The 25,530-nt window shown below is 34.1% G+C and overlaps 1 protein-coding gene across 1 annotated transcript in view; it reads left to right on the top strand.

Annotated features, from left to right (window-relative positions):
• Positions 1-25,530, top strand: part of LOC148947534 (DNA mismatch repair protein Msh6-like) — a 281,626-nt gene that overhangs the window by 161,502 nt on the left and 94,594 nt on the right. The window contains exons 9-12 of the mRNA XM_089095293.1: positions 2,646-2,862; positions 10,719-10,961; positions 14,887-15,116; positions 21,961-22,105. Of these exons, the coding sequence (XP_088951419.1) occupies positions 2,646-2,862; positions 10,719-10,961; positions 14,887-15,116; positions 21,961-22,105 (835 nt within the window). The remainder of the gene's footprint in view (positions 1-2,645; positions 2,863-10,718; positions 10,962-14,886; positions 15,117-21,960; positions 22,106-25,530) is intronic.

Below are 25,530 nucleotides of genomic sequence, written 5' to 3'. Positions count from 1 at the left end.
ATTTTAGGTTTTTTTTATGCGTATGTGGTTGTTTCAGTTTCGCCTTAATCAATTCCAGCAATCAGATTTTTCTTTTCACTGTCCTTGGTACTTCATTCCTCCACTGGCACTTGTTAATTCCTGCCATCACATTTCCTTTTCACTGCTCTTGGTACTTCATTCCTGTACTACTACTTGGTAATTTCTCCAATAAGATTTTCTTTTCGCAGCCCTTGCTACTTCATTCCTGCACTGCTACTTGGTAACTCCTCCAATCAGATTTCCTGTTCACTGTCCTTGCTACTTCATTCCTGCACCGCCACATGGTAATTCCTCCAATCAGATTTCCTTTTCGCTGTCCTTGCTACTTCATTCCTGTACTGCTACTTGGTGATTTCTCCAATCAGATTTCCTTTTCGCTGTCCTTGCTACTTCATTCCTGCACTGCTACTTGATAATTCCTCCAATCAGATGTCCTGTTCACTGTCCTTGGTACTTCATTCCTGTACTAATACTTGGTAATTCCTCCAATCAGATTTAATTTTTGATCTCACTACTACTTGGTAATTCCTCCAATCAGATTTCCTTTTCGCTGTCCTTGCTACGTCATTCCCGCACTGCTACTTGGTAATTCCTCCAATCGGATTTCCTGTTCACTGTCTCGATACTTCTTCCCTGCACTGCTACTTGGTAATTCCTCCAATCAGATTTCCTGTTCACTATCCTTGGTACTTCATTCATGTACTGCTACTTGGTAATTCACCCAATCAGATTTCCTTTTCGCTGTCCTTGCTACTTCATTCCCGCACTGCTACTTGGTAATTCCTGCAATCGGATTTCCTGTTCACTGTTCTCTGTACTTCATCCCTGCACTGCTACTTGGTAATTCCTCCAATCAGATTTCCTGTTCACTATCCTTGGTACTTAATTCCTATACTGCTACTTGGTAATTCATCCAATCAGATTTCCTTTTCGCTGTCCTTGCTACGTCATTCCCGCACTGCTACTTGGTAATTCCTCCAATCGGATTTCCTGTTCACTGTCTCGATACTTCTTCCCTGAACTGGTACTTGGTAATTCCTACAATCAGATTTCCTGTTCACTATCCTTGGTACTTAATTCCTATACTGCTACTTGGTAATTCATCCAATCAGATTTCCTTTTCGCTGTCCTTGCTACTTCATTCCTGCACTGCTACTTGGTAGTTCCTCGAATCAAATTTCCTTTTCCTTGTCCTTCCTACTTCATTCCTGCACTGCTATTTGGTAAATCCTCCAATCATGTTTCATTTTCAATGCCCTTGGTTTTTCAAACCCCTTTACCGATTAAATTTTGCAAGTGCCAATAACGCTCTAGCTTTCCCCCATCTCCTTGCTCTTTACCCCGTCTGAATTTTTTTTTTCTTTAATAAATTTCAGAAGTCATCTAATCGTTGAAACTATTTTTGTTTTGCCAAATTTCACCTTTTTGTTTTGCCAAATTTCACCTTTTTGTTTTGCCAAATTTCACCTTTTTGTTTTGCCAAATTTCCCCTTTTTGTTTTGCCAAATTTCACCTTTTTGTTTTGCCAAATTTCACCTTTTTGTTTTGCCAAATTTCACCTTAGACTAGATCTTCAAATTTTCCTTTTCGACCAGAAAGAGTTATTCGGTGAGTAAACTCCACTTAATTGTTTACAATTTCTGCTACTGGCAAACGCATCTAGTCCTTTGGTCTTCCTCTTCAGGTGCGTCTTACACATGGTAATAATTGCTTAGACAACACTGTCTTTTTCGTTTAAAATTTAAACAAAAATATTGAAAAAACTTCAATAAAAAAGAGAAATCTGCGAAAACAAAACCTTTGGTACAAATAAAAATAAAAGCCTGAATATTTTTGGCTAAACACTATAAATAAAAAAAACATAAATAAAATAAAAAAACATAAAGAAAAACGGAAGAAACACTAACAATAACTATTGTTTTTAAACATGTCCAATATTATCATTTACGCAACAATACCTGGCTTTATCCGTTTTTTTGGTTAATTGCATGTTACGTCATTTCTAGTGTTTTTAAACACATTCTAAGACCACACTGGCTATACTTGAAGTATGACAAACAAGAAACAAAATAATATAATTAAATAGTCGAGGAAACGAGGGTAATATCAGCCAAAGGACAGAAAACAAGCAAAAACGACAAAAACAAATATTTCGGCAAGGACCTTCACCTAGCCGTCTTCAGTGCTAAAAAAAGCGAAGAAAACTATGTTTTTTTAAAAAGTAAAATCAAACAGAGCAGATTAAACACTCTTATCTGCTGAGTATCTCAATCTCATGAGTGTCACATCTGCTCTGTTTGAGTTTACTTCAAAAGGTTAGTTTTTCTTATTTTCTTTAGCACTGAAGGTGACTTGGGGGAGATTCTTGCCGAAATATCTGCTTTTATACTTTTATTTTTTGTACATTGGCTTGTATTACTCTTGTTTTCTCGAGTATTTAATTTTTTTATTTTTTTATTCTTGCCTGTCGTACGTCTAGTGTTTTTTTTTCTTTTTTTTGAATAAGTGTCTCTTATTCTGTTTGAGATGCGTCTTAAATTAATGAAATTGATCTGACTATGAACTAAAGCTAGTTTTTTTTTTTTTTTTGATTAGCAAAATTGAACTTAAGCTTTGACCCTCAGGCTCTCTACGAGAAGCAAAATCTTTCGAAGACAACGCACCATATGCTGTTGACAACACTTGGCGGCAATGCCCTTGAAGCCCTGACACCAAATAAAGAATTTTGGGATGCCGAAAAGACGCTGAAGTTTTTAGCTGAAGGGGATTATTTTTGCGACCAACCGGGAGAAGTTGGTAAAACCAATTGGCCCGAAGGACTTGTTCCCTTCTTGGATGAAGGTATACTTTTTTGTAAACTATTCTTTATTTTATGCATTTTAGGACTGAGCTATTTGAATGGCCTTACACAGGTCCATATGTCACTATGCAATTCAGCACAAAGCCATACCCAGTAATGTATGACTTGACGAAGATAGAGTGGCTGGTTTAATTTATGATAGGGGGCTTGCTGTTAGGTATATACTCGGGGATTTGGGGGCAGGATGTGTCTTTTTACCGTGTTTGTCCCATTTCAATTTCAAATTATTTTTATTTTATGTTTGGTTTTGTTCTTGGTGTAAAATTTTAGATAGTTATAAAGGCCGTGTCCAGGGGAGCGGTTATGCGGCTGTAGCACCCCCCCCCCCCCAAAAAAAAAATTATATCTGGCAAAAACGTAGCAAAAATGTATATAAACAAATTTTTGATGCATTTTTTAAGAGTTTTTGTACCCCATCCCCACCAAAAAAAAAACTTGGATACGGCCCTGCTAGTTATAAATATGATACTAATAAAAATATTTCATTATGATATTTAAGTATATTGTAAATTATTTTTCAAACATGAATATTATATTTCGACAAAATGAAAGAACTTAGTTGGATCATGACTATTAGAACGACCCCTACTGGCAACAATTTTTAATAACATGATTGTTTATCTATTGTTATTGTTTATCTATTATTGTTTATCCATTATTAGTTATCATTATTCTTATTATTTTTATTTTTATGTTATTTATTATTTTATTATTTTTATTAGTAATTATTATTAGTTACTATTATTATTGTTTGTCTATTATTGTTAATAATTGTTTATCTACTACTATTTATTACTATTATTATTTTATTTTTATATTATTTATTATTTTTATTAGTAACTATTATTAGTTAATATTATTATTGTTTATCTATTATTATTAATAATTGTTTATCTATTATTAACATGTTTTACTAAATGAGAACAAAACTTGGCAGTGTCATTATACAAATTAGATATTCCATGTAGTATTTACAAATTCATATTTAAATAGTATTCTTAAATATCATTTTAAATTTTGAAAATCGCCTATTAAAAAATTCTCATAATTATAAAATGTCGAATTTAGCGGAATCTGGTTTAAAAATATATCAATGTGTTTATTTCTGAACGGACCTGTGTGGGTTTATCTCCCGTAGACTTTGTCCAACAGTCTTTTCACATGAAAAGACTTGAAAGCTGACACTTTTTTGAACATGAAAGAAAATAACGAGTTTCAGGATAGATAATAGCTCTTTCTTGTAATTTGTTGAATAGTAGTAGTAGTAGTAGTAGCCCAATTTACTAAAAATCAAAATAAATAAAAAATAATGAGTAGTATAAAATTTCATTCGAAATTTCATTTAGGATCTTGTTTTTTTTTTCTAATAACTGGTGGATCCAAGAAAGATATTAGTTTTACATTAGTTTTGCAAGCTAATGTTGAAGTGAATCAATAAATTAGGCTACATATTAGTTGGCCTCCCTCAGGCCATTCAGCGTGTCCCCAGATGATGATAGGGGAACGCCCTGCAGATATGTAGGGTACCTCCACAGGAGGCACGGACCAAGGGGGGACCTTGTTCCTGGGGGTCCATAATAGAAACTGGGGCACCCTCGCCCGGGGTCATAAATACAGACGGAGGAGGAAGAAGGTCCCTGAAATGTTCACTCAATAGGGCCCACTTGTGAGTCCACAAGTCCCATGACTTACAAACCCTCTCCCAGTAATGGGTTAAATTGCATGATGATGCAGAACACCATCACGGGAGGATCCTCTATACGAGAACAGCTGCAGCAAGGCGTAAGACCCAGGTCTAAGGACAGCGGGCTCTGCAAAGGGCTGCCTCGACCCTTTCGGGATACCTGCAAGACTGGGGACCTTCCGGTCACCTCTTTTCCTACTTGAGGAGTGGCGCCCCTCAAGGAAATTATAGCCCTAGTAAACGACACAGCTTTCGCTCTGGATTCTGATTAATGGATAATTCTTCTGGGCTTGGTATGTTTTGTCGGGTGTATTCGGGCTGAAAAACCTCTTCCTAGCTAATTTATCTGTTATGGGCTGCCTCCCCGTTGTAGGATAATATTTGTAGGCATGAATATATAATGAGTCGGAGGTAATTGGCTTGAAATTGTCTGTGCAGGATTTTGACTCTTGTTGATAGAAGAGCATCGTCAAGTGCTGAAAACCATGTTGTGACAAAGATGGGCCCAGGATTGCACAAAGCCCCTATTCATGGAGGTCCCAGGGACTTCTTTCTGTCCGGTTCTAAGCCGACTTAAGCACTTCTGTGTATACTTGAGAAGATATGTGATCCCCGTCCTGCACTGTTATCCGGGATCATTGCTTTTCCTGAGGCAAAAATAATTTCAATGATTTGAAAAACATGAAAATTGGAACTTGGAATGTTACGACGTTAAAAAATGACTATCGTATCGATATTTTGAGTGACGAATTTAGACGATTCGAACTGGATTTATTAGGAGTTTCAGAAACTCATATCCCAGGGGTAGGAAGCATGAAATTTGGTGATATAGAATTTGCTTACTCAGGCAGGAAGGATGGGGCACATAGACAAGGAGTAAGGCTCGTGATTAATAAAGAAGCTGCGAAGTCTTGTTTAGGCTGGGAAGATATTTAGAATACAAATCGCTCATTTTATGACTAAAAAATGCAGGATATTAGTTATAGTAGTATATGCCTCTGTAGAACCAACTGACGGCGATACTAATGACTCTAATAAAGATGAATTTTGCTTACAGTTACAGGAGCAAATAGATAGGGTTCTAGGTAGAAATATGGTATTTTTATTAGAAGATTTTAACGCCCAGGTTGGTAGAAATAGGGATAAATGGTTTCCTAGCCTAGGTAAACTTGATGTAGGAAAAGAAAACAGTAATGGATACAGACTTTTGCAATTTTGTAGGTATAACAATCTAGTTATAACCAATATGGTGTTTGGTCATAAATTGACCCATAAGTTAACATCGTATTCACTTCACAGTATGACAACTAACCTTATCGATTACATTATTTTAAACCGAAGACTGGCAGGATCGATTACAAGATACTGGGGCATATTGAAGTCCTGTTACTGGTGATAGAAGTAAAGATCACCATCTAGTAGTGTCAAGGGTTAATTTAAAGCTGAAGTATCGGAAGGGTAACTACCTCCCGGGAAGTTATTATGTTGGTAGACTCCAGGATAATAATTTGAGAGACACTTTCCAGGAACAGTTGAAAAGTAAACTTGAGAGTTTAAAATTTGATAATGTGGAAGATGGTTGGAATAATTTTAGAAAAATAATTTGTGAAGTTGCTGAAGGTGTCTTAGGGAAGAAAGCTAGAACTGCAGCTCAGAATATTAGTGAAAAATCTTTATGTTTGATAGAAAGGAGAAAGGGACTTGTACAAGAATTATCTGAGTGATAGATCATATGAAAACAAAAGGAATGTAAAGAAATTGGAGAAAGCCTTACAGGATGAACTAATGAGATGTGAAGTGGAGGTCATGGATAACATTGCCAATGGTCTGGAAGATGCAGCTACACGGCATTATAATAAAATATTGTACTGCCATGTTAACAAATTGAGAGGGAGTAGTCAATGCGGACTTGGCCCAGTTACAGATAGGAATGGGGCCGCAATTAGGGATAAGGAAAAAACTAAAGAGAGATGGGCCGAACATTTTGAGAATTTGCTCAACCGATATAGAGTTGAAGGAAGAGATATAGAGGACAGTTAAAAAGTTTGTGATACCTTGGATGTGAAGGAAGATTTGTTTTGTGGGGAGGAATTAGCGACAGCACTAAAAGGACTGAAAAATAATAAGGCTCCAGGTGCTGATAGGGTGGTAAATGAGTTTCTTAAATATGGTGGCTCTGAAGTTAGAAATAAGTTACTGACGATTATGAACATGATTTTTGAAAAAGGGGAAGTACCTAACGATTTTAGGAAAACCTTAATTAAGCGACTTTATAAGAAAGGTGATAAAAATGAGTGTGTTAATTATCGAGGGATTAGTCTGGTTTCTGTAGCTAGTAAATTACTTAGTAATATGATACTTTTTAGACTGAGAGATGCCGTAGACAAAGCTTTAAGAGAAGAACAGTGCGGTTTTAGAAAAGGTAGAGAATGTGTCGACTAAATTTTCACTCTTAGGTTAATAATTGAGAAGTGCCTGAGTTTTCAAACACCTTTGGTCCTCAGTTTTATAGATTATGAGCAAGCGTTCGATTCTGTTGATAGAAGAACTTAAGTAGAGGTTTTATCCTTGTATGGTATACCAGACAAATACATTAAAGGGATTAGTGCTATGTACGAGAATAACACTGCTGCGGTTAAAGTAGGAAATGAGGTTAGCAGCTGGTTTTGTATTAAATTAGGAGTTAAGCAGGGCTGTGTTCTATTCCCCTTTATATGGGTTATTTTGATGGACTTTGTCTTAAGGAGCACAGGAAAGGCAATGGGACCACGGAATCAAATGGGGAGGAGGAAAGTCTCCTAGACTTGGATTATGCTGATGATTTAATCATCCTAGATGAAAGTGTGAGCAAAATGAATGAAGTTTTAGAGGTTTAGAGAGTTCAAGGTACTAGAATAGGTTTGAAAATTAATGTTAGGAAGACTAAGTCACTAAGGCTAGGAATAAGTGAAGATGAAAAGGTGACGTTGGGATAACGTCATCTAGGAATAAGGTGAAGGTAAGCAAGGCCGCTTCACTTACCTTGGTAGTATTATTAGTAGAAAGTGGTGGGAGCAGTGAAGATGTCAAAAGTAGAATAGCCAAGAATTAGGGTGTTTTTTCACAGCTAAAAAACGTTTGGAAGAATAGGAAGATAAGTCTGCAAACCAAGATTAGAATATTAGAAGCTGAAGGGATGACAATGGTTACATATGGCTCTTAAGCATGGACGCTCAGAAAAGCGGATGAAGAATTGTTAGATGTTTTCCATAGAAATTGCTTTAGGATTGTTCTGGGTACCCGGCTGACTGACCGTATTTCAAACAATAGGCTATACGAAAAATGTGGTTCAATACCGCTCTCTAGGGCTATAATTAAAGAAAGGTTGAGGCAGGTTGTGCGGATGAAGGATGACAGATTGCCGAAGATTGTTCTTTTTGGCCAACCGCCTAGGGCGAAACGGATAGCAGGTCGTCCTTGTATGGGATGGGAGGACATCATAAAAAAAGATTGAAAGGAAATGGGAACATCGTGGGTGGGTGTAAAAAGGGAGGCTTTGAATAGATTGGAATGGAGGAGGAGCGTGCGTAGCTGTGTTGGCCTCAGGCGGCTTGGTCCTGCGGTGAGTGGTTAGTAGTAGTAGTAGTAGTAGTATACTCAAGGGTAGCCGGGCCTGCTGCAAAAACATCGACTACAAAAATAGGGAAAATTTTTTCCAAATGGGGAAACGGGAAAAACAACGACGACAAAATAAAATTGAATAAATAAAATAAAGTGAATTTTCGAACTCTTTTAAGAATAAGAATTAGAGGAGTGGTACCATACATCGAATAAAAAACAGGCAACTTAAACAAAAGTGAATAAATGCTCAGATATTTACATCTAGGAGGAAAATGCGTGAACATAGACTACAATTCCTTTCTTTTAAAAATAGATTTTAGAATTATATATATTGAATTATTCTTACTATATACATACCTTATATACGTCGGAACCATAGCACTTTTGCTCCATTTGAGACACCTCTAAATCAAGCATTTTGAACGAATCAAAAGCTTCTTCAAGCGTCTAATTCACCCCTTCTTTCCCTAAAATTAGTTCTTCCATACGTTTCTGTTCAAAGTAGCAAATATGTCAACTAGATGCTAATTCAGAGTTATTATTACTACTAATTGCTACCATACTACTAATTACTAATATACTACTAATTATTACTACTATTACTAATAATAGTAATAACTCACTGCAGCACCAAGCCGCCTAAGGACAACATAGCTACTTACGCTCCACCTCCTTCCAAATCTATTAAAGCCTCCCTATTTACACCCTCCAATGAATTTCCAGTTTGTCTTAAATCCTTCCTTACGACCTCCTCCGGCTCAATTCAGGAACGACCTCCTTTTCGTTTGGCCCTAGATGGTTGGCCAAAAAGGACGGTCTTTGGCAATTCGTCATCCTTCATCTGCAGAACGTGTAATAGCCATCTAAACCTTTTATTCATTATTGCCCTAGAAAGGGGAATAGAATAACCTTTTTGTACAGTTTACTGTTTAAAATGGGTGCCCAAAAAAATGCTTAGCAAATTCCTCTGTACAGCATCTAGCAAATACACCTCCGTTCGGAGACCTCACTTATCAGAACCATTCTTAACCACTGTCATCACTGTGGCTTCCGATATCAAACAGTTCGATGTCAAACACTTAAAACGAACAGAAATTATTCCGTATATGAAAGGGGCTGTCCCCTCCTCAACGCCTCGCGCTTTGGTCAAAATGTTGACGCTTTCACACAATTTTATTTTTTAAAACAACAAAAAACTTAAGTGTAAAGAGCAAAGCGCTAAATAGAGGCCAGCCTCTTTCATGTCCAGTCTAACCTGTGTGCGTTTTAAGTTTTAACGTCGCTCCTTGCTTTCAGTTTAAAAAACTTGTTTTTTTTTATTTAATAACCAGTACAAATGCCATGTTGTTTACTAGGCTGTAATTTCTTCAAGGGGTGCCATTCCTCATGGTCGCACTGCAGCGCCATTTGCAGCCATGGTTCTGGCAAGGCAAACTCGTGAAAGGTCCACCATGACGCGTCTATGAAGCCACACAATCCGGGTTTTCCTTTCGGGGATAGTGACGGAAGAAGACGCTTATGACGGAACAGAGACCCCAAACCATCTCACAACACGGGAACAGTTCCAACTTTTTATACCCAGCCTATCTTTGTCAGGGCACTCGTCATGGATTTCTTTATTATTATATAAATAAATTCTATATAAATGAATATTGTTCTATAAATACTCTGAATAAATAAATACATAATTAAATAAGTAAATATCCTAGAGGTTTACAGGAAGTTTTACTCTTTACGTATAGGTGAATTCGCAAAAAATAAGTAAGGAGATTATTCCATTTTAAATCCTGTAATTCACTTTAATTAGATATCCCCGGTATCCCTTTTTAAATCCTGAAAACCTCTTTAGTTTGATTGGCTTAGCTTAGCTTCTTTTCTTTTAAAGTATTAGAAAACGTTTGTCCATAAAGCGACTGTTAAAAATCGAAGAAATATAAATAGGAAAGAGATAAAAAGTTGGATATTTTCCAAAATAGAAAAATCCTCAATGTTTAAAACCCGATAAGGTAACAAAAGAAATGGCAGAGATCGAGGACTAATGACCACAGTATGTTCTGAGCATAAAAATTGAAAAAGAAGAAGAAAGAGAGAAAAATAAGAAGGAAGACCCTGAAAAACAAAGAAAATGCACAATTATTTATCTCTAGAAGTGATTCCATTCAGAAATAAATAACCTAATCGGTACAGCCCCCCCCCGCCCCCCAAAAAAAACATCAATTTTTGACACCACCCCTCCCCCTAAAAAACATATAGGTGCACATGCCTGCTTTGGAAGCAAAAATGAATCAAAGACGTCTCAATGTCTTTGAAACGTCGCAATGTCTATGATCATAAAGTTGTTTGTTTTTAAGTTCAATAAAAGTAAATGAGGTATGTTAGAGGTTTGCTACATAACCTGTCTCACGGTTTCATGTTGGGTGGTTCAAGTTCTTCATTGTTCGTGAGTATTGGTCGGAAATATATCCAATTTCTTTTGTTATTATTGGCCTTGCACCTTTTCTATGATTAAAAGTAATTGAATTTTTCTGTATTTCTTTATTCACATATTTCTAGGTTCAACACTTGGCCTTAATCCCAAGGCAGATAAGGCATTAGCTGTTAAATCTCTTGGTGGGATTGCATGGTATCTTATGGCCTGCAAATTGGACCAGGAACTGTTTTCAATGAAGAAATTTATGGAATATACCCCTGTGGATGAATATACCCCTGATAAGAAAAAGGACGCTTTTGGTAGATTCATGGTGCTTGATGCCATTACCATGAAAAATCTCGATGTTCTTGAAAACAACGCCCTCGGTAAGCTGGCTTCTGTACTTCAGAACGCTAAAATTGCTGTGAAATTGAAATATTTTAACCTTTCCCATAATTAATTTTCTTCCCATCGTTTGCTCTTACAGAATTAAAGAGTGGGTACGACTCCTTAACTTGGTGGCGTGGAGGACCGACTTAGCCGCAAATCTTTGCTCAAGACAGGCACAAAAAAACGTAACGTATACTCTCTTGTGATGGTGGGGAACTAGCTGACTATCTTTGGAAAAGCTAATAATGGATATGATTAGTACCTGGTTTTTACCATACAGATTAAAATGAATTTAAGAGCAAATTTCACCAATAGGTAAAACATAATTTACAAATGAGATAAAACTAAGCTGAATAAGGAAAGATATTTTAATATCTGGATATTTTAATACCAGTGAAGAACTGAAAATTTAAGCACAAACATTAAGATAATAGAATAGCCGGGCTTTAAGATCCAAATTTGATCTCTATTAGTGTTTTTCTCATTAAAGCTTGTTGCCAAAAAGTTTAACACAAAAATGACGACGTTTTTTTCTTTTTTTCTTTTTTTTTCTCTTTTTAAGTGAAAGATTAGCAATTGGGTGAGAGTTACAGATATTAGGTGATTACGTAGCTAAATTTTTGTGAACTAAAATTCTTAGCCTACGTTATTGGCTTTGGGCATAGCATGTGTTCAAGTGATGTTAATATTCTCCTAATATCGTTATTTAACATTATATGCAATATTTTTTATCAATCACATACCATTATCAATAAACCAATTAAAAGAAAACACATATCAACTAATCTTTTAAAGTTTTCTTATATTATATATATATATAGTTATATTATATAATGTAATAATATATGTAATATGATTCTCGTGTAATATAGATAATTTTTTAATGCTGATGTCCTACTACACACATTCTACTCCAGTTTCGCCCTTCTGTAATTATATTTCTTGGTTGTGTGTTATAGCGTCAAATTTTTCAAACGTTTTAAAAGCAAACCCTTTTTTATTCTAAATTTCCTTTTTTAAAATATAAAACAAATATATAAAAATTCTCAAATTAAAAATGAATCTGTTATGAATAAAATTAAAATTCTATGCTAAGAATGTTTGCCCCCATGTTAGCTTTCCTAAGTTAAGGGGTAACGGTTTATATTATTTTTTTCTTTTCAAATGTAACGAATTGAGGACATCTCAGCGGAGAAGCCGAAAGTGTCAAATAGAACTCAGTAGTTCTGAAAGTTATACTATAAATTTGTAAAAAAGAAGGGACACGATTGGGAAACTATTAAAAAGGGATTTATATCCTTTTTTTTAATTTTCGTGTACGAATTTTTCCTATCGTTGTGTATTGGGATTTAATTTTGATCATCCCAACTAATTATTGATTTGTTATTGGGGGCACTGTAAGTACTCTTTTAAAGAATTGGCCAGGTTGAGACTTATCCTATTTTTTTTTTTTTTTCATCCTTCTTACTATTTACAGGTTTTGAATAATTTTTTTTTTAATTTATTCTTCGGAATTTGTATAAGAATTTTTTATGTCGTAACGTGTACGGATTCCATGTAAACATCCATGCTTCAATAATTGCACAGAAGCTACTCTTGGTGAGAGCCACGGCCAGATTGGGACTGTCCTTCTATTTTTTCCATCCTTCTTTCTTCTGGAAAGCTTTGGCCGATTCTTATTTGTGATTTTTTTTTTGGGGGGGGGGGGGGATCACTTTCCGACTGACTCTCTTTTTTTTGTCATCTTTTCTTGTACTTTCAGGATTCGGTCGCTTTCTGTTTGTGATTTTTCTTTGTGATCACGTTCGGATTTACTCTCTACTTTTTCTTATCTCTTTTATGTACTTACAGACTTCGGTTGCTTTCGATTTGTAATTTTTTTTTCTCCGTTGGGCTGGAACTGACCCTTTATTTGTTCCATCCTTCTTTTTATTTACAGGTTTTGTTAATTCCTGTTAGGAATTTTCGTTTTTTTAATTTTGTATCTGGGTTTTTCGTGTTGTAATTTCTTCCGTAATTTTGTGTACAGTTTTTTCCGGTCGTAACGGGTTTTTCTGGGTATTATCTTTTGTAAAAATTCATCCTTAAATAGTTGCACTTACGGTTCTCTTTTTAAAAGCCGTGGCCAGATTGGAACTGACCTTTTTTTTATTTCTTCAATGTTTTATTTACTTATAGGCCTAGTGATTGCTTTTGGAATTTTTTATTTTGCAGTGTTAAAAAATTTTGCCCGGGATTTTCCCGCATAAAGATTTATCTTTAATTGGTAGCGCCTAAGATAGGCTACTCTCTTCGAGAGACATGACCAGGCTGAGCCCTACCCTATTTTCTCCATCTATCTTTGTGCTTAAACACTTGAGTGATTTTCTATTGGTGATTTTTGTTTTCTGGAATTTTGTTGGCGGGTTTTCTATATCATAGTATATACCGGATTTTGCCGTTGATTACCACGTGTCAATTGATTTTCAATTTAATATCGGGATTTATTCACGAAAAAAAAGCAACAACAACAAAAACAAAAAAGAAACAACTAAAAAGAGCAATACAACAGAATAAATAACCCTCCTAAAGCTTTCGCTTGCTTGGAGTAACCCCTTTAAACATAGTAATAAAATTAAAAAAACAAAAGAAAAAAGAAAGAGAACCAAAATTCTTTGCTTATAAATAGAACTGAAACTGGTCATTTTAAGAGCCAGGGCCAGCTAGAGAGAATGGCCCTTTCTTCTTTCCGTCCTTCTTTCTATCTTCAGACTTGAGCTACTTTTTCTATTCATGACTTTTTTTTATGGGTTTTTCTTGTTGTAGTAATAATTTATTTTCAAATACCACAAAAAGGTATCGATCGGTAACCGATCGGTTGCAACCGACACCAAAAGTGTCGGTTGCTAGGTTGTGCTACTAACAAAAGAAGATGAATGTAATATATAAGGAATTGGATTGTGAAACCATGTACTAAGAAATATTAACAGAAATATTTCACACACTTTTAAACTACATAATATTGTGATCACAATTTTTGAATAATAAAAACCAACAATCAAACAGTTCGTGGTAACCAGCTGTAACTAATGAGCAACCAAGCTTAATAGTAACCAAAACTATAAAAAGCGAAATTTGGATGCCAACAAATGCGTGAAAAGAATCAGTTTCTTATGGTATTTTCAAATATATAAGTTTCTGCAAATTCAGTCTTAACCATCAAAATTTACGTGCCTGAGAAAATTTGCCTTATTTTCGAAAAAAGGGAGAAAGAGGAAATACCCCCTCAAAATTCATAGAACCTTAATGAAAATCACACCATCAGATTCAGCGTATCAGAGAACCCTACAGTAGAGGTTTCAAGCTTCTATCTGAACAAATGTGGAATTTTGTATTTTTTGCCAGAAGAAAGATCACGGATGTGTGTTTATTTGTTTTTTTTGGCAAGCGATAGGTCAACCTGGAGGCGCCTGGTCTCATCGTTCTCTACGCCGAACCCTCGGCAAGAGCCTTAAGTCAAGTCTATATATAACTGAAAAAGTAGTCCTACTTGAAACTAGGCGAGGAAGCCTCAATATGCCCTCTTTTCTGAATACCATGATAGCGAACTATGAACTTGTCATAGTTTATATGAAATTTACCAAGTGTAAATGTTTATCCTTTGCAGTTAGCATATGGAATTTACCTGCTATTGTTCCTTATGAATAATGATATTTTATAGAAAGAGTTGATTAGATTGAGACTTGTGCTCTTTTTTATCCAGTTTTATTTTTCTACTTTCAAACATGAACAATTTTCTATCACTGATATATTTTTTTTTATGTTGTTGTTGTAGTGGATACGGAGTTATTTTGGGATTATCACGCGTAAGTGTTTACCCTTTAAAAACAGTTAGGGAATTTACCTACGGTTTATCCTGTGTAAAATGTTCATATTTTATAGGTGGCACTGAAGGTACTCTTTCTGAGAGACTGGACCACTGCACCACACATTTTGGTAAACGTTTATTTCAGCAATGGCTTTGCAATCCCTTGTGTAGCGTCTCAGCCATTACGGATCGCCAGATGGCAGTTGAAGACCTTTTAAAATTTCAAGGAATACTCTCAGATGCTAGGAAATTAATGAAAACCTTACCGGATTTAGAAAGGCTTGTTAGCAAAATTCATAGCCAGGTATGCTGTTTACTTTTTATTATGTAAAACGTGTCTCTTTCTATCTTCTCCCTTCCCCTTATTTTTCTTTTTCTTCTACTCCATATTGCTCTTTTCTCACTTTCTCTCTCTGACTCACTCGCCCTCCCTCTCTTTCTCTCTCTCTGTCCTGTGTATCTCTTTCTCCATCTCTTTTCTCCTATCTTTCTCTAACTTTTTATCTTTTTCTGTCTATGGTTGTCTCTCTATACCCTGATATCTCCCTTATTTAAAATTGTACATGAAAAGTCGTTTTTTTCTCTTTTTTTTATAAAAAGGGCAACAGGTACTTTTATCATATACGCCCTACCTAATGTTCTTCTTCTAATATGTTTCTCTGACGCTCAATCCTAATGAAATATACAAAAGCATGATAAAAATATATTACTTTAGAAACAAATTTGGGATATATATTTGCTCATTTGGGGGAGGGGGGGGTAAGTATAGGGGGTCTGCATGCGTAATATGTTGGGTGCAATTATTCTGCATATTATTGTAGTAAGAATTGTTTTCTAATTTCGCACTGTCCGAATACTATACCCCCACCCCCTAACGTGCAAATATACATTCCGTGATATATGTTTTATATCGTTTTTGTCTGTTCTCTTGGCTATGTCTCGCTGTATGCTGAAATAAAATAACGAAAAAAACCGGTTCTGTAATGCGTCAATGAACGAACAGCTTGAGTGGTAGGGGCTATATCATATAACTACCGGGTAATGTTTCAGACAGATTTAAAGCGAGGCCAACACAGCGTAGCTGTGTTGGACTCAGGTGGCTTGGTGCTGCGGTGAGTTGTTAGTAGTAGTAGCAGTAGCATATCTTGAGCTGTGACTTGAAGTAGAATCTAAAAATATCTGATATAATCCTACACAAATTGCAGCACAAAATATGACTGATTTTGCTAGTTTCTCATTATGCAGAAGTGAAAACCTCTAATCATAGGCACCGCAATAGCGCTGCCTAAGTAAAGAACGATGTTGGCAGAATGTATTATTTATAATTTATTTTTTGGTTTACCAGGGCACTTGATATCGAAAGAGTTGTCGTAGAAACTTCGAAAAGGGCTCATTCGATTGGAAATTGGAGTGGCCTGTGCCCTTTTTAATATTCGAAAGTGACTGGAAGGCAACTAAAACCCCTTCCACGCTCACCGTTTCCCCAAACACATCCAATCAAAATTATGAGATAGCCATTTTGTTCAGCGTTGTTGATTTCCAGATAGAAATTATGTTTTTGAGGAGGACACTCCCCCACAGCCATCAAGGCAAGGGTTGTAAGTTATGCCATTGGGGCATATAATGTTTTTATAGAAAGTTTTGTCTTAGAAACTTTAAAAGGGGATCATTCGATTGGAAATTCAAAGGGCTAGTGCCCTTTTTAATGGTCGAAAGTGATTGGTGGGCAACTAACCCCCCTCTCATGCCTACCTTTTCTTCAAACACATCCGATCAAAATTTTTATATAGCCATTTTGTTCAACGTAGTTAAGTTTTGGAAATTAGGTCTTTGAGGATGATAACCCCCTCAGAGCCCTCAGGACAAGGGTTGTAAGTTATGCCCTGGGGGCATATAAGCTTTTTATAGATTCTTTCACTTTAAAATTCTTTCACTTTAACATTTAAAATTCTTTTATATGTTTTCACTTATAACTTTAAGAAAACAGAAATTAATTAAGATTTTAAGGAATAAATATCAGCCTATGTATATTAAACTGACAATGCGTATTTTTTCAATAAATTCATTTGAATTTTTTTCAGTAAAGTACAAATTATATTCTGGCTTTTATAAAGTATAGGGTTTAGAACCCTACTCAGGATAATTTTTGCTCGTTTTCAGTTTGAGTTATTTTGATTTCTGTTTGTTTTGAGTTTTATTTATATATTGATACTGATTTTTGGTAGTTGTGTGCTAGGTAGATTATTTGATTCTGTTTTTTTTCATTTTTGGTTGAATGAAGTTCTTTACTTTTTTTTTAACAACTTGTTTTGTGCAAAAAGTATTTTTGATTAATACATGAAAAGGACTGCAAAATTATAAATGTGTCTTTCTTAGTCAATAAATTGTACCTACCCATGTTTTTTTTTAATGTAATTAGTCATTAAGTCATTAAATTAATAGTTATTAGTCATTAAATTGTACATACCCATGTTTTTTTTAATGTAATTAGTCATTAAGTCATTAAATTAATAGTTTCTAGTCATTAAATTGTACATACCCATGTTTTTTTAATATAATTAGTCATTAAGTCATTAAATTAATAGTTATTAGTCATTAAATTGTACATACCCATGTTTTTTTTATGTAATTAGTCACTAAGTCATTAAATTAATAGTTATTAGTCATTAAATTGTACATACCCATGTTTTTTTAAATGTAATTTGTCATTAAGTCATTAAATTAATAGTTATTAGTCATTAAATTGTACATACCCGTGTTTTTTTTAATGTAATTAGTCATTAAGTCATTAAATTAATAGTTTCTGGTCATTAAATTGTACATACCCATGTTTTTTTAATATAATTAGTCATTAAGTCATTAAATTAATAGTTATTAGTCATTAAATTGTACATACCCATGTTTTTTTAAATGTAATTAGTCACTAAGTCATTAAATTAATAGTTATTAGTCATTAAATTGTACATACCCATGTTTTTTAAATGTAATTTTTCATTAAGTCATTAACTTAATAGTTATTAGTCATTAAATTGTACATACCCATGTTTTTTTAATATAATTAGTCATTAAGTCATTAAATTAATAGTTATTAGTCATTAAATTGTACATACCCATGTTTTTTTAAATGTAATTAGTCACTAAGTCATTAAATTAATAGTTATTAGTCATTAAATTGTACATACCCATGTTTTTTTAAATATAATTTTTCATTAAGTCATTAACTTAATAGTTATTAGTCATTAAATTGTACATACCCATGTTTTTAAGTCATTTTCTTAGTCATTAAATTGTACATACCCATGTTTTTTTAAATATAGTTAGTCACTAAGTCATTAAATTAATAGTTATTAATTGTGAAATAAAAAACAAATTACTCTCTTATAGCAAAATTTGTTGCACAGATTGTAACATTTATTTCTGTTTATCTTTGCAGTTGTCATTTATTCGTCTTAAGTTCTCCGAGGAGGAGGTTTCAGAATAATAAAAGTTCCTCTTAAAGTTCCTTATTTGAAGTCCGCTTAAAAAAGAAAACTTTTTGACAATTAGAGAGTAGTTTCTTCTCTTGGTATAAGTTTCTAAGTACCTTTATAGATCCTTGGTATTGGTAAATTTCTAAGTACTTTTGTAGATTCTTGGTGTTTATAAACTTCTAGGTACCTTTATAGATTTTTGATATTTATAAATTTTTTATTACTTTTGTAGATTCTTGGTATTGATAAATGTTTGTGTACTTTTGTAGATTCTTGGTTTTATAAATCCTAAGTACCCTTGTAGATTCTTAGTATTTGCAAGTTTCTAAGTAGCTTTGTTGATTCTTGTATTTGTGAATTTTTAAGTACCTTTGTAGATTCTCGGTATTTATAAATATTTAACTACCTTTGCAGATTCTAGGTAATTGTAAATTTGTAAGTACTTTAAAGATTCTTGGTGTTTATAAATTTCTAAGTACCCTTGTAGATTCTTGGCATTTATATGTTTCTAAGTACCTTTGTAGGTTCTTGGTTTTTACACCAGTTGTAAGATCCAGGGTAAAGACAGGAGGAAAATGGAAACTGAAAAAAAACTAAAGGTAAAGACAGGAGGTAAAGACAGGTAAAGACAGGAGGAAAATGGAAACTGAAAAAAAACTAAAGGTAAAGACAGGAGGTAAAGACAGGTAAAGACAGGAGGAAAATGGAAACTGAAAAAAAACTATACATTAATCTCTGTATCCTCATCTTTTTCTCCTGTTCCAAAAATAAAAAAGTAACTGTTTTGCGATTTTCTTGAGAACTTAAAAATGCAGATCTTAAGTTTTGGCAGATGACAATTGATGAGATGTATCGGGTAAATAAACCCTGATGTGGTGTACAGCTATAATAAAGGGCGATACCTAAAGATATTTTATTCAAGTAATCTCACTAGCATCTTCTATATCTGTCAAATATTAAAAACAATAAAAGTAGAACTCGCTAACATTTCTGTTAAAAATAAAAAAATAATTAAAATAACCTCGAGGTTAAAAATAACCTCATTAATCATAAAACCGATGTTTCTAAATTAAGTGGTTAAAGACCGATCGTAATAGCAAAATGAATAGCAGAGAACATAAAAGGAGGAGTAATGTAAGAGGAGGGGAATGCTTTGTTTTTTGACTGAAAAGGTTCCACCTTTTTTATGTCATTTAAGGATTCTTTTTTGTTAAGGAACCTTAAATAAATACTAACTTACTAGATAGATAGATATATATTCATTTCGAGAAAATACTATCACAAGCCCCGAATTCGAATTTCGAAGTCCATGAAAAAACAAATAAACAAGAAAATCATAACAAAAGGACAACAACTAAAAAAATATATCGGAATGATATATCCTTCCTTTGTCAGTTTTGTTAAAAACTGCAAAATGGCAACTAATTAAAAAGATAAAAACTAATAAAACTAAAAAAAAATTAAATAATATATACATTAAAAATGTTTTAAAAACAACATAAAAAGGGGATAGGGAACAAAAAAAAAAGAAAAACGAGCAAGCTACTTACTACGCTGAGATAAGAGGCGGAAGTTGCAAATGTTTTTTGGGGGAGGGGGTGATCTAATTTTGAAATAGAAACAACAAATACAAAGTTTGTTTTTCACAAATAGAAATCCCTATCTTAACCCACCTATAACAAGAGGCACAGTCGAAAATGTATTGCAATCACTTCATATTCACTTTATTGTGAGTGGAATCGTGTTAGTTGGTAACAGGTTTTCTAGGCTTTTTAATATTAAGCTGGGAGTAAAAGCAATGGAGTAAGGCAGCACTCTTTCTCCTAAATTGTTTAATATTTTTTAAATGATGTTGTTGATTATCTAGAGAATAGATGGCCTCTGAAAGTTAGTCTAGGGACCCATAAACTATCACTATTATTATTTGCAGATGAAATTACTTTGGTGGCTAGCACACCGTAAGATCTGCAGACGCCTTTGAGTCTTATAGAAGAATACTTGCCGATGAAAAAATTAAGGCTGAATGTTGAAAAGAGTGAAGTTGTTATTTTTAAAAAAAGGAAAACAAGTGGCGAAGATAATTATAGATTTAAATTAAAGAATAAGGAACTGAAAGTAAGTAAAAGAATAAAATATTTTGGATTTGTTTTATCGGAAAATGGAAGTTTAAAGAGTCATGTTGATGAACTAATTAATAAAGGCAAAGTGGCCATGTCTGCAATTTTTAGAAACCCGACGATAATGGGAATTAAAAACCTAAAAATGCATAAAAGAATATTTAATACAAAAATTTTACCAGTAATAGAATATGGAGCAGAGATTTGGGGCGGAGAAGCGGCACAAAAGTCGGAGTTATTTTCCTCCAGCTCCAGTATTATATAAGACTGTTTGGATTACATCAGACAACTCATTCACAGATTCTGAAAGGTGATATGGGCCTGTTTTCGTTAAAACTACATAGGTCTATTTTGATGCTTAGGTTTTGGTTGAAGCTCATTAGGTGTAATGAAGATAGACTAGTAAGAGCTGCTTATTATCAGATCTTGAGTTATGGCTCGAAAACGTCGTGGCCATCCCAAATCAGGTCATTACTAGAAAGAGTGGGGATGCCTTACTTATGGAATGACGGTCTTGGTTCCCGTGATCTACCAACAAACTTAGTAAGCCAGGTACGATTTATCTTAGAGGGTCGAGAAATTCAGTATTGGCAAGGGCTGGTTTTAAATTCTGCTACATTGAATCATTATAATCAGGTTAAACCTAGTTTTGGAGAGGAAATTTATTTTAAATTCAATTTACCGGCTATGATTTTATGTTGATGGATTCAACTAGGGCGAATAGCCTTGCAATCCAGAGCAGACAAATGCTGTTCGACATGGGGATAGTACATCCTGTTGGTCGGTATGTGTGTCCTATTTGTAGAGATGAGGACGAAGATTTAGACTATTTTCTCCGAAAATGCTAGGTGCTCTCTAATATAAGGAAACTTTACTTACATGGGATTGTTTTGCTGCTTCCTAAAATTTTACGAAGTAGTAATCCAACCACAATATTTCGTATTGGTGCGTACATAGAGAAGGGATTAGAAAGAAGGAAAAGTTTTTACAATTAATTATTATTAATTATATGGAATTAAACTTATTTTCTCGATAAATCACCATAAGGTACTTTTCGCTATGTATCATGTTAATGTGTGTTTCGTAATTTGTTCTCTTGTTATTTCTTTATTTTTCATAAATGTTTGTGTGTATATGGCTCTTGGGCTTTTGAAATACACGATCTATCTATCTATATATTTCTTAAAATACCCTTTTTGCATTAGGAAAGTAGTACAGGAGTCGATCAAATATTTTTTTTCCTGGTGGGGGATCTAAGCCAAGTCTCTTACAAACCTACGTGAAATAATTTACTAAGTACAACTCATCTTGGCCAAGGCACTTACGCTAGGGAGGGGGTCGAGGTTTGACACCCCCACCCTCTTAATTATCCACACTTTCGATTTTCTTAAAATGTTCATATAATTTCTATATTTTCTGTGTTTTTTATCTTTCTTTCTTTTTTATTTAGGTATCCAGAGAGAGCTTATTTCTGGATTGACTAGTTTTTTTTTGTTTTTTTTTCAAACTCTTTGGGTTTAATAAGCTAAAGTATGAGTTTAACCCCTCTTACATGTTGCAGGGTCATCTTGGTAAGAGCTTAAATCATCCAGATAGTAGAGCCATCTTCTTTGAAGAAGCCATATACTCCAAGAAGAAAATTTCTGCGTTAATGTCAGCAATAAATGGTTTTAAGAGCTCACTTGAAATCTTAGATTTATTTAAAGGTAATATACTTTCTTTTTTTCTTCCTTTCTTGATAACCTAAAGAAAAGAAAAACTAAAACAAAAGTAAAAAAAAAACGCAAAAACGTTGGGAGATTTAACTGTAGGTAAGTAGAAGTGACCTTATAAGGAGACTTAAGAAGTCATACGTATGAAAGGCATTGCAGCACCGAACCGTCTGAGGCCAACACAGCTGCGCACACTCCTCCTCCAGCCCAGTATATTCAAAGTCTTACTCTTTACCCGCTGTCATTATGTTCTCGTTTCCTTTAACTTCTTTCTTGTGACTTCTACCCGACTTATCCGGAGGTGACCGGTTTTTTTATTGCCCCCAGGACAAGAAGCATAATCTTTGCAATGTATTATTCTTCATCCTTATAACATGGTCTAGCCATCTTAAAAATCTTTAATAATTACTGTCGAAAGTGGGATCAAACCATATTTTTCATACCGCTTATTGTTTTGTATACGGTCAGTCAATGGTTAGCACCTAAAAATGTCCTTCGCCAATTCATCTAAAAAATATTTGATATATCTTCTTCAGCCTTTAGAAGTGTCCAGTTTTCAGGGTCAAACCTAATCACTAAATCTACCGTAGCTCAACGGCATATCCAGGGGAGGGCTAAGAAGTTTGAACCCCCTCTGAGATGTTTGACCGACTCGTAAAAAATGAATATAAACCAATTTCTGATGCGTTTTTAAAGTTTATTTTTATAAATCCCATCCTGAATTTTTTTGTACCCCCCCCCTGAAAACATTCTTTTGTCCCCCTCCCCCCCCCCCGAAAAAATTCTTGGATACCACCCTGCCGTGGCTTCCAGTAATTCAACCTATATAAAATAGATTAGATAATAATATGTAATACTGCCCCCCCCCTGCCCCCCAAACGACGCCCCTACCTTCAAACAAATAAAAAATACTTGTTATTGGAATTTTCTCTCTTTTTATTATTATTCTGTTTTAAATTTGTTATGCCTCCTGACATGGATATCTCAGGGCCTAAATTGGTATCTCAGGGAAAAGGGTGGTTAATTTTCTTTGTTAATTTAGTTTTTTGTTGAACCAATGAATTCTGAACTCTAATTTAAATATTTGCAGCAGGGCCGTATCCAGGATTTTTTTTTTCCTGGTGCGATCTACAAAAGGATTTTTTCGGGGGGGGGGGGGGTCACACAAAAAAAAACATATAAAACTTGTTTATATTCATTTTCGGTACTTTTTTTATGAGTCGGACAAATATTTCGAGGGGGGGGGGGGTAAATCTTCTATCCTCACCCCTGGAAATGGCCTTGATTTGCAGCACATTTAGCAATATTTTCAAATTATACTAAAAGCATCATCTAATTCTTATGTTTTACGAATGCTTCTTCACTACTCAAATTTTTTTTTATACTTTATTGGCCCTAGACCTAATTTGTACAACTTGAGGTTCATTTTGGGTGAATCCCCACTTTCCATCCATTATCAATAATTTCAAAATTTGTTAAATGGTAGTTATATCTTACAGCAATTGATAATTACACCGATTTGACCAATGTTGAAGAACAAGAAAAATCCAGGATTTTAAATAGAGAGCTACAGTGTAAGGCTTGTAGTACTAAAGAGAATATAACAGTTCAGAATTAGAAGTGGGGAAATGGAATTATTTCAATTAGCCCTAGTATTTATCCCAGTTATGGGCATAAAATTAGCCCTGATATGGTAGAGATTAACCCAATCGGGTATCAATGTGTGCAATTAAGATTATGCTGCTGAGCCCTGTTGTTTAATTTTTTCAGCTCTGTCTAAGCCTTTGTTAACTAAGGCGAACGTTTTAAATCAGAATGTGCTTATTTATTTAAAACACATTGTCGTGTTTTCACAGTGTTAAAACAAAACACAGTATTGCATTGTGTTTCATTTTGATTTGAAACAGATTTTTATGGTATTGTATTATCACAGCGTCAATACATCGTACGTTATTTTGATTTAAAATAGAACTTGTGGTATTGTGTTATGACAGTGTCATCAAGTGTTAAAACACATCACAGTATTACTTAATGCGTTTTTTCCATCATGTGGTGTTGTGTTTTATTTTATTTTAATAAAAAAAAATATTATATTTTATATAATTTTATTTTATTTATTTGTTTATCTTATTTATTAACATTATTATTTATTTACAGAATTTACATATTATTTACATATTTACATAATATCAATTACTACACTATTTTATTTATTTACATTATTATTTATTTACATAATTTACATAATTATTTACATAATGTTAATTATTACATTATTTTATTTTTTTGCACGTATAAAAAGGAACAAGCATGCATATGCTATATCTGAGAGTTTTCTATATCGTACTACCAATTTCAAAATAGTATCAGCGACACAATAATATTCACTAGAAATAAATTCTTTGGCCCACCGTTAAAGCTAAATAATAAATTTAAAAAATTTAAGCCAATTTTTTGAAATATATTCAAATCGCCAATCTTAAAAGTTTAGGAAAAACATAAAGAACAGAGTGATCACAAGAGGTGGAGTAGAGTTTGGTGAGAGCATTTCTTTATTTCTCTTATCTATTATTCGTCTGCTGTTTACCTTCTATTATATACCTCATTCCTATTATTTGACTATTAGTTACCTTCTATTATTTATCTCATTGCTATTATTGACTTCATTTCTATTATTTCTCTATTATTCATCTTCAATTATTTGTCTCATTTCTGTTATTTACCTATTATTTTCCTTCTATTATTTACCTTCTATTATTTATGTCATTTCTATTATTTACCTATTGTTTACCTCATTTCTGGTATTTAACTTCTATTTACCTTCTATTATTCACCTCTCTTCTATTATTTAAATTCTATTATTTATCTAATTTCTATTATTTACCTAATTTTCGTTATTTACCTACGATTATATACCTCATTTCTATTATTTACCTATTTTTATCTTAGCCCTTTCCTTGTTTCAATTTCACCTTTCTCGGTTTGCTACAATCCTCGCATGACCAAATTGGATCTTATAGCGGCAAGAATGCGCTGAAGCAAGCTTAAAAGAGTGTTAGTAATCAAGATACTATGCCGCCGAATACAATCTACGAGGGGGATAGTCACGTTCTCACAATAGAGGGAGCAACAGTTGCACAACTATGGGAGAGTACCTCGCACTTATCTACATTCAGCTGAAGACAAATATCAGAAAAAGCTGGCGAAACAGTAGAAACCACGTCGGAAGAACCGGCCGATCAAAACAGCTGATGTGCTGATCATTGATGACAGCTGATCATGATGTGCAGTTCGTCATCATGTGCAACGTGTTAAGTACTGAACACATCACAGTTTACAAGGTATGCAAAGAGGGCGCAGCCTTTTCCTTGTATACATCAATGACGTGATATGCAACTAAACAAACTGGTGCAGCTAAA

The sequence above is a fragment of the Artemia sp. Qi Xiang Cuo genome, chromosome 10 (genome assembly GCF_049724085.1).
Source record: "Artemia sp. Qi Xiang Cuo chromosome 10, ASM4972408v1, whole genome shotgun sequence".
Lineage (NCBI taxonomy): Eukaryota > Metazoa > Arthropoda > Branchiopoda > Anostraca > Artemiidae > Artemia > Artemia sp. Qi Xiang Cuo.
This window is presented reverse-complemented; position numbering and strand designations above follow the sequence as displayed.